We start from the raw sequence: 8732 nt of genomic DNA on the forward strand, positions 1-8732 counted from the left end.
CAACCTGGCCCAGGCTCTCCCCACCCTCACACTCCACAATTCCCTCCTCAGCTCCAACCTCCAGCTCCCTCTCCCACTTTTCATCCCTCCCCCTCATCCCATCCCTCCCTGCCCTTGGCCCAAGTCCCTCCCCAGCTTTCCTGGAGCCCCTTCAGGCCCTGGAAGCTGCTCTAAGGTCTCCCTGGAGCCCCTGCATGTATGTGCATGTGCACATGTCTATGTACATCTATGTTGGTGCTGTGCACACACGTGTGTGCACACCCACCGGTGCTGTGCATGTGCAGATGTGTTGACACAAGTCCACCTACGTGTGTGCCCATGTATGTACATGTACCGGTGCATGTGCACATCCATGTGTGCACGGGCCTTAATGCACCTACAGTCATGGAATCATTCAGGTTGGAAAAGACCTTTAAGCTCCTCAATTCCAGTTGTTGAATTTACGTGTGTGTGTCTGTACATGTGTGCACTGACAGGGGTCCATGTGTGTGTGTGCACATGGAACAGGTTGCCCAGAGAAGCTGTGGCTGCCCCATCCCTGGGGGTGTTGAAGGGCAGGTTGGATGGGGCTTGGAGCAGCCTGGGCTGCTGGGAGGTGTCCCTGCCCATGCAGGGGGTGGATCTAGGTGATCTTGAAGGTCCCTCCAACCCAACCCATCCCAGGATCCTATGATTCCCCACATGTGCACAGATGTTGATGCTTGTGTGTTCACCTGTGTGCATGTGCCAAGGCACTGACGTGTATGTTCAGAGAACCACGGGAACATTGAGGTTGGAAAAGCCCTTTTAAGGTCGTCATGTCCAACCACAAAATTCATGTGTGTGCACGTGGGTGTTTATGTGTGTGCACCTGGGTATTCATGGGTGTGCACATGGGTGTTTATGTGTGTGCACGTGGGTATTCATGGGTGTGCACATGGGTGTTCATGGGTGTGCACGTGGGTATTCGTGGGTGTGCACGTGGGTGTTCATGGGTGTGCACCTGGGTATTCATGGGTGTGTTCGTGGGTGTTTATGTGTGTGCATATGGGTGTTCATGGGTGTGCATATGGGTGTTCATGGGTGTGCACATGGGTGTTCATGCGTGTGCACCTGGGTATTCATGGGTGTGCACATGGGTGGTGTGCACATGGGTGTGCATATGTGTGCACATGCGTGTGCACATGGGTGTTCATGGGTGTGCACCTGAGTATTCATGGGTGTGCACATGGGTGTTCATGGGTGTGCACGTGGGTATTCATGGGTGTGCACATGGGTGTTCATGCGTGTGCATGTGCAGCTGAGCTCTGCACATCCAAGGAACCTCTGAGGTTGGAAAAGCCCTTGAAGATCAAGCCCAACCCTCCCACCCACGTGTGCACACGCACACACGTGCATGGGCACTCCCATGTGTGGGCACATACGTGTGGGTGCCTGCAGGCCCCGCGCTGCCCGTCCCCCTGCCCCTGCCCCCCTGGCCCCTCGGGGTGCTCCCCTCCTGCCCTGCCCGTGCCCCCCGTTCCCACCCGTGTCTCCCTCAGCATCCAGCGAGCAGCCGTGTGGATCCTGGAGAACTATTACCACGATTTCCCGGTCTACAACCCCGCCCTCCTCAACCTGCCCAAGTCCGTCCTGTCCAAGAAAATGTCCGGCTTTAAAGTCTATTCCCTCGGCGAGGGTGAGCTCCCCACCCCACAACTCCTCCTCCTGCCCTTCCCCATCCCTCAGCTCCTCATCCTACCCTTCCCCATCCCTCAGCTCCTCATCCTACCCTTCCCCATCCCTCAGCTCCTCATCCTACCCTTCCCCATCCCTCAGCTCCTCATCCTACCCTTCCCCATCCCTCAGCTCCTCATCCTACCCTTCCCCATCCCTCAGCTCCTCATCCTACCCTTCCCCATCCCTCAGCTCCTCATCCTACCCTTCCCCATCCCTCAGCTCCTCATCCTACCCTTCCCCATCCCTCAGCTCCTCATCCTACCCTTCCCCATCCCTCAGCTCCTCATCCTACCCTTCCCCATCCCTCAGCTCCTCATCCTACCCTTCCCCATCCCTCAGCTCCTCATCCTACCCTTCCCCATCCCTCAGCTCCTCATCCTACCCTTCCCCATCCCTCAGCTCCTCATCCTACCCTTCCCCATCCCTCAGCTCCTCATCCTACCCTTCCCCATCCCTCAGCTCCTCATCCTACCCTTCCCCATCCCTCAGCTCCTCATCCTACCCTTCCCCATCCCTCAGCTCCTCATCCTACCCTTCCCCATCCCTCCCTTTCCCTCCTGGTGACTCCAAAGAGTGGGATCACAACCACCCACCCGTGGGGCACGGGGAGCACTGCCTTCCCCCCCCGAAAGGTCCCCCTGAGCTCCCCACCTTCCCCACAGAGAACACAACCAACAACTCGACGGGGCAGTCGCGGGCGGTGATCGCGGCGGCCGCGCGGCGTCGCGACAACAGCCACAACGAGTATTACTACGAGGAGGCCGAACACGAGCGCCGGGTGCGGAAACGCCGCGCCAGGTACCGCCACCCCTGGGTACTTGGGGGGACCCGTTTCAGGCCCCGCCGTTGAGGAGCTGGGCTGGGAGGAGAGAGTGGGGAACTCCTTGGGGTCGTCTCGTCCAAGCTGAGGTGGTTCCGCTTTTGGGGGAGAGAATCCCAAGCATTGGGTGGTGCTGGAGGGTCTTCCTTCCAAAGGTGGTGGGGTGGAAGTTGGGTTCCTGTCATCCCTAGGTAGGGACTCCATGGGGTTCCTCTTGGCAGGCTGGTGGTGGAAGAGGCTCCATCCCTAGGTAGGGTCTCCATGGGGTTCCTCTTGGTGGTGGCAGTGGAAGAAGCTCCATCCCTAGGTAGGGTCTCCATGGGGCTCCTCTTGGCAGGCTGGGGGGGGGAGAGTGGGGTGGAAGTTGGGTTCCTGTCATCCCTAGGTAGGGACTCCATGGGGTTCCTCTTGGCAGGCTGGTGGTGGAAGAGGCTCCATCCCTAGGTAGGGTCTCCATGGGGTTCCTCTTGACAGACAGGCTGGTGATTGAAGAAGCTCCATCCCTAGGTAGGGTCTCCTTGGGGTTCCTCTTGGCAGGCTGGTGGTGGAAGAGGCTCCATCCCTAGGTAGGGTCTCCATGGGGTTCCTCTTGGTGGTGGCAGTGGAAGAAGCTCCATCCCTAGGTAGGGTCTCCATGGGGTCCCTCTTGGTGGTGGCAGTGGAAGAAACTCCATCCCTAGGTAGGGTCTCCATGGGGTCCCTCTTGGTGGTGGCAGTGGAAGAAACTCCATCCCTAGGTAGGGTCTCCATGGGGTCCCTCTTGGTGGTGGCAGTGGAAGAAACTCCATCCCTAGGTAGGGTCTCCATGGGGTCCCTCTTGGTGGTGGCAGTGGAAGAAACTCCATCCCTAGGTAGGGTCTCCATGGGGCTCCTCTTGGCAGGCTGGTGGTGGAGGGATTGAAGAAGCTCCATCCCTAGGTAGGGTCTCCTTGGGGTTCCTCTTGGTGGTGGCAGTGGAAGAAGCTCCATCCCTAGGTAGGGTCTCCATGGGGTCCCTCTTGGTGGTGGCAGTGGAAGAAACTCCATCCCTAGGTAGGGTCTCCATGGGGCTCCTCTTGGCAGGCTGGTGGTGGCAGTGGAAGAAGCTTTCACCCACATCAAGAGGCTGCAGGAGGAGGACCAGAAGAACCCACGGGAGATCATGGACCCACGGGAGGCAGCTCAGGCCATCTTTGCCTCCATGGCCCGGGCCATGCAGAAGTACCTGAGGACCACCAAGCAGCAGCCCTACCACACCATGGAGAGCATCCTGCAGCACCTCGAGTTCTGCATCACCCACGACATGACACCCAAGGTGTGCACAGAGTTGGGGTGCACAGGGAAGGTGGGACAGGTCTCCAGGTTTGCTCAGGGGCTTGGGCCAAAGGGTGAGGAACTCGGGTGGGCTTTTTTATCTTCAGTGTTTCCCTCCCCAGGAGGAGGAGGGGTTGGGGGACAGAGGCAGGAAAGTTGGGTGTAACCCCAAGGGAGCACCAAGCAGTGATGGGAACCAACCACGTGGAGATGTTTTTCCTGCAGGACCTGCCCAGCAGCAGGAGAACCAGTAGGCTGAGCCATGGGAAGGTGATGTTCACCTTCATCTGAGAGCAGCCCTGAGGAGAAGGACTTGGGGGTGTTGGGGTGAGGAGAAGCTGGACATGACACATCAAAGCTCACCATGGCTTGGGCTGTGTCACCAGCAGGGCCAGGGAGGGGATTGTCCCCTCTGCTCTGCTCTGCTCTGCTGAGACCCCCTGGAGAACGGGGACCAGTTCTGGGGTCCCCAACATAGGAAGGACATGGAGCTGGTGAAGAGAGGCCAGAGGAGGCCCCAGAGATGCTGGGAGGGCTGGAGCAGCTCTGGAGCCAGGCTGGGAGAGTTGGGGTGTTGAGCCTGGAGAGGAGAAGGCTCCAGGGAGACCTTAGAGCAGCTTCCAGGGCCTGAAGGGGCTCCAGGAAAGCTGGGGAGGGACTTGGGCCAAGGGCAGGGAGGGATGGGATGAGGGGGAGGGATGAAAAGTGGGAGAGGGAGCTGGAGGTTGGAGCTGAGGAGGGAATTGTGGAGTGTGAGGGTGGGGAGAGCCTGGGCCAGGTTGGCCAGGGAAGCTGTGGCTGCCCCATCCCTGGGGGTGTTGAGGGAGGTGTCCCTGCCCATGCAGGGGGGTTGGATCTAGATGGTCTTTCAGGTCCCACCAACCCAACCCATGCCATGACTGTGATGTTCACATCTCCTTTCCCTCCTGCCAGGCCTTCCTGGAACGGTACCTGACGGCAGGACCCACTATCCAGTACCACAAGGACCGTTGGCTGGCCAAGCAGTGGACACTGGTCAGCGAGGAGCCGGTGACCAACGGCCTGAAGGACGGGGTGGTCTTTGTGCTGAAGCGCCAGGACTTCAGCCTGGTGGTGAGCACCAAGAATATCCCTTTCTTCAAGCTCTCGGAGGAGTTCGTGGACCCCAAGTCGCACAAGTTCGTCATGAGGCTTCAGTCTGAGACCTCCGTGTGAGCTGGAGAAGCTTGGGGAGGGGGAGGAGACCCTCTCTGAACCCCCCCTGGTCTCCATGGGGCTCAGGGAGGCTGGAGGGCAGAACTTCAGTGGGTGCCATTAAGCAGCACCCACGCCTGGCTCCACCACCAGGGACCACTCGCCCTCCACCTCAGGTTGGGGTGGGCTGAGCTCCTTCCTCCTCTTCCTCCTCCTCCTCCTCCTCCTTGAAGTCCATGTAGCATCCCCAAGGACAGCAGCGTGGCCAGGAAGGAGAGGGCCTTTTGGTGCCATCACTCAAGGGCTAACTCAACATGTTCTTCACCAGCGTCTTCAAGCACCACCACCAGGTCCCAAGGACCTTCTGCTCTGGCTCGTTTTCTACCTGCCAATTGTCCTGGCTCTGGCCTTAACCCACCTCCTGGGGCTGGTTTTTAATCTTTGAGGTTGGGTTTGGTGAGGATTTTGCAAACCCCTCTGTGATCCATGGCTGCTATCAAAACCTCCAAGACCATCCAAGACCATCCAAGACCATTCAAGACCATTCAAGAGCATCCAAGAGCATCCAAGACCATCCAAGACCATCCAAGACCATCCAAGAGCATCCAAGACCATCCAACACCATCCAACACTATCCAAGACCATCCAGGAGTGATGGTGCTCCTGGCTGTAGGAACATCCTTCTCACCCTTCTCCTGCTGGTTTCCACACTCAGCTCTTAACTAAAGCAAGTGAAAATCTGGTTTTTGAAGAGAACCAGAAGGGTTGGTTTTTTTTTTTTAAGTGGTTCTTCTTCTCCTGAGGTGACCCCTGGTCCTGGTCCCAGCAGGATCTCCACGGTGCTTCCTCACACCAGCAGCAGCCAGAGGAGCTTCAGGTGCCTCTCGGGGTCCCATTCTGGACCTGGAGGCAGTGGGAGGTGGTGAAACCAGGGGTTCCTGGTGAGTGGTGGGAGCTGGTGGCTCAGTGAGGTCCTTAATCCATGTCCCAGGGTGGTTCATGGTGGTGCCACCAGCAGGGACTGGTGATGAAACCTTTGCCTTCCCTTGGTGATGTCAAGGTCTCAAATACCTCATGGGTTTCTTCCTGGATCTCCTTGTCTGGCCATGCTGGGCTGGGCTGGGGGGGAGGATCTTGTGGGGTCCTGGAGGGGTCTTGTGGGGTCCTGGGGGTGTCTTATGGGGTCCTGGGGGGGTCTTGTGGGGTTCAGGAGGGGTTGTGGTTGGGCAGGGAGGGGTTGGTGGTCATGGAAGCTTCATCCCAGTTTCATCCCAGTTGGATTTGGGTTTGGTTTCTTTTGTCCTAAGCACTAAAAGGGGGGTGGACTGGGGGGGGGGACACCCAAGGAGTAAGTACCAGTAGCAACATCATGATACTGGGGGGGGATGATGAGGCTGGTGGGGCCACCTGTGTCACCCCAGAGGGGCTGGGGGCTTCCCCAGTAACTACCAGTAGCAACATCAAGATACTGGGGGAGCACAATAAGACTGGTGGGGCCACTTGTGTCACCCCAGAGGGGCTGGGGGCCTCTCCAGTAAGTACCAGTAGCAACACCAAGCAACACTGGGGGGGGCCTGGGGGGCTGTCCCCATCCAGACAAGGAGCTACTTGGAACCCACTTGCCCAATTCCCAGGAAATCCCCATTTTTCAGGAGTTTCCAACCCTTGAGAGACCCAGTTTAACCCCCCCAAGACCCTCCCAGTTCCCACCAGTGCCACTGGGAGCCCATTTTGGGGCATTCCATGCAAAAACTAAGACTTCCCTGAGCAGAGCAGACGGGTCGGTCGGGAAAGGGGGGGATTTTTTCCACTTGGGAGTTGAAAAAACCCTTTTTTGGTGGATTTGGGGGTTGGTTTGGGCTGAACCCTCGTGCATGTGTGTAGAAAATTGTCCCATGGAAAGTTGGGGTTTTAATATATTAAAAGAAAGGTGGTTTTTTTGACCCAGTTTGCAGTGGATCGAAGCATTTAAGGCCGTGGTAGGAAGTTCTGTTGGTTGGTTTGGTTGGTTGTTTTTTTTTTCATAGAGGAATTAAAACTGTACAAATGTGTTGGTTTTTTTTATATATATATAAAAAATAAACCCATTTTGGCTTTTTTTTTGGTGCCCTTCATTTTGCCCTCGGCTGGGTGGTTTTGGGAGGGAGGAAGAACTTGGAGGGGAATCGGGCGAAGTTTGGGGTTGATGGGGCCAAAGTTTGGGGCTGATGGGGCTCAAGAGTTGAGGTTGATGGGGCCAAAGTTTGGGGTTGATGGGGCCAAAGTCTGGGGTTGATGGGGACCAAGGAGTTGGGGTTGATGGGGCCAAAGTCTGGGGTTGATGGGGACCAAGGAGTTGGGGTTGATGGGGCCAAAGTCTGGGGTTGATGGGGACCAAGGAGTTGGGGTTGATGGGGCCAAAGTCTGGGGTTGATGGGGACCAAGGAGTTGGGGTTGATGGGGATCAAGGAATTGGGGTTGATGGGGCCAAAGTCTGGGGTTGATGGAGACCAAGGAGTTGGGGTTTATGGGGCCAAAGTTTGGGGTTGATGGGGGCCCAGAATTTGAGGTTTGTGGGATCAAAGTTTGGGGTGGATGGGGACCAAGGAGTTGGGGTTGATGGGGCCAAAGTTTGGGGTTGATGGCGACCAAAATGTGGGGGTTGAGGGGCCAAAGTTTGGGGTTGATGGGGCTCAAGAGTTGGGGTCGATGGGGCCAAAGTTTGGGGGTGATGGGGACCAAAGAGTTGGGGTTGATGGGGATCAAGGAATTGGGGTTGATGGGGCCAAAGTTTGGGGTTGATGGGGGCCCAGAATTTGAGGTTTGTGGGGTCAAAGTTTGGGGTGGATGGGGACCAAAATGTGGGGATTGATGGGGACAAAGTTTGGGGTTGATGGCCAAGAGTTGGGGTTGATGGGGGCCAAGGAGTTGGGGTTGATGGGGCCAAAGTTTGGGGTTGATGGGGGCCCAGAATTTGAGGTTTGTGGGGTCAAAGTTTGGGGTGGATGGGGACCAAAATGAGGGGGTTGAGGGGCCAAAGTTTGGGGTTGATGGGGACCAAGGAGTTGGTGTTGATGGGGATCAAGGAATTGGGGTTGGTGGGATCAAAGAGTTGGGGTGGATGGGGCCAAAGTTTGGGGCTGATGGGGACCAAAGAGTTGGGGTTGATGGGGATCAAGGAATTGGGGTTGATAGGGCCAAAGTTTGGGGTTGATGGGGCCAAAGTTTGGGGTTGATGGGGGCCCAGAATTTGAGGTTTGTGGGATCAAAGTTTGGGGGTGATGGGGACCAAAGAGTTGGGGTTGATGGGGATCAAGGAATTGGGGTTGATGGGGCCAAAGTTTGGGGTTGATGGGGGCCCAGAATTTGAGGTTTGTGGGATCAAAGTTTGGGGGTGATGGGGACCAAAGAGTTGGGGTTGATGGGGATCAAGGAATTGGGGTTGATGGGGCCAAAGTTTGGGGTTGATGGGGGCCCAGAATTTGAGGTTTGTGGGATCAAAGTTTGGGGGTGATGGGGACCAAAGAGTTGGGGTTGATGGGGATCAAGGAATTGGGGTTGATGGGGCCAAAGTTTGGGGTTGATGGGGCCAAAGTTTGGGGTTGATGGGGCCAAAGTTTGGGGTTGATGGGGCCAAAGTTTGGGGTTGATGGGGCCAAAGTTTGGGGTTGATGGGGGCCCAGAATTTGAGGTTTGTGGGGTCAAAGTTTGGGGTAGATGGGGACCAAAATGTGGGGATTGATGGGGCCAAAGTTTGGGGTTGATGGGG

The 8732-nt window shown here is 56.9% G+C and overlaps 1 protein-coding gene across 2 annotated transcripts in view; it reads left to right on the forward strand.

Moving 5' to 3' along the window:
* The window catches only part of VANGL2 (VANGL planar cell polarity protein 2), an 8072-nt gene extending 3067 nt beyond the window's left edge, over positions 1-5005 (forward strand). The window contains exons 4-7 of one of the 2 annotated variants that reach the window (XM_010003836.1): positions 1512-1657; positions 2361-2496; positions 3581-3812; positions 4745-5005. In XM_010003836.1, coding sequence (XP_010002138.1) covers positions 1512-1657; positions 2361-2496; positions 3581-3812; positions 4745-5005 — 775 coding nt within the window. The remainder of the gene's footprint in view (positions 1-1511; positions 1658-2360; positions 2497-3580; positions 3813-4744) is intronic. The other variant, XM_010003837.1, reaches the window with a different exon arrangement.
* The last annotated feature ends 3727 nt before the right edge of the window (positions 5006-8732 follow it).

This window comes from Chaetura pelagica, unplaced genomic scaffold, assembly GCF_000747805.2.
Source record: "Chaetura pelagica isolate M959 unplaced genomic scaffold, ChaPel_1.0 scaffold1418, whole genome shotgun sequence".
Lineage (NCBI taxonomy): Eukaryota > Metazoa > Chordata > Aves > Apodiformes > Apodidae > Chaetura > Chaetura pelagica.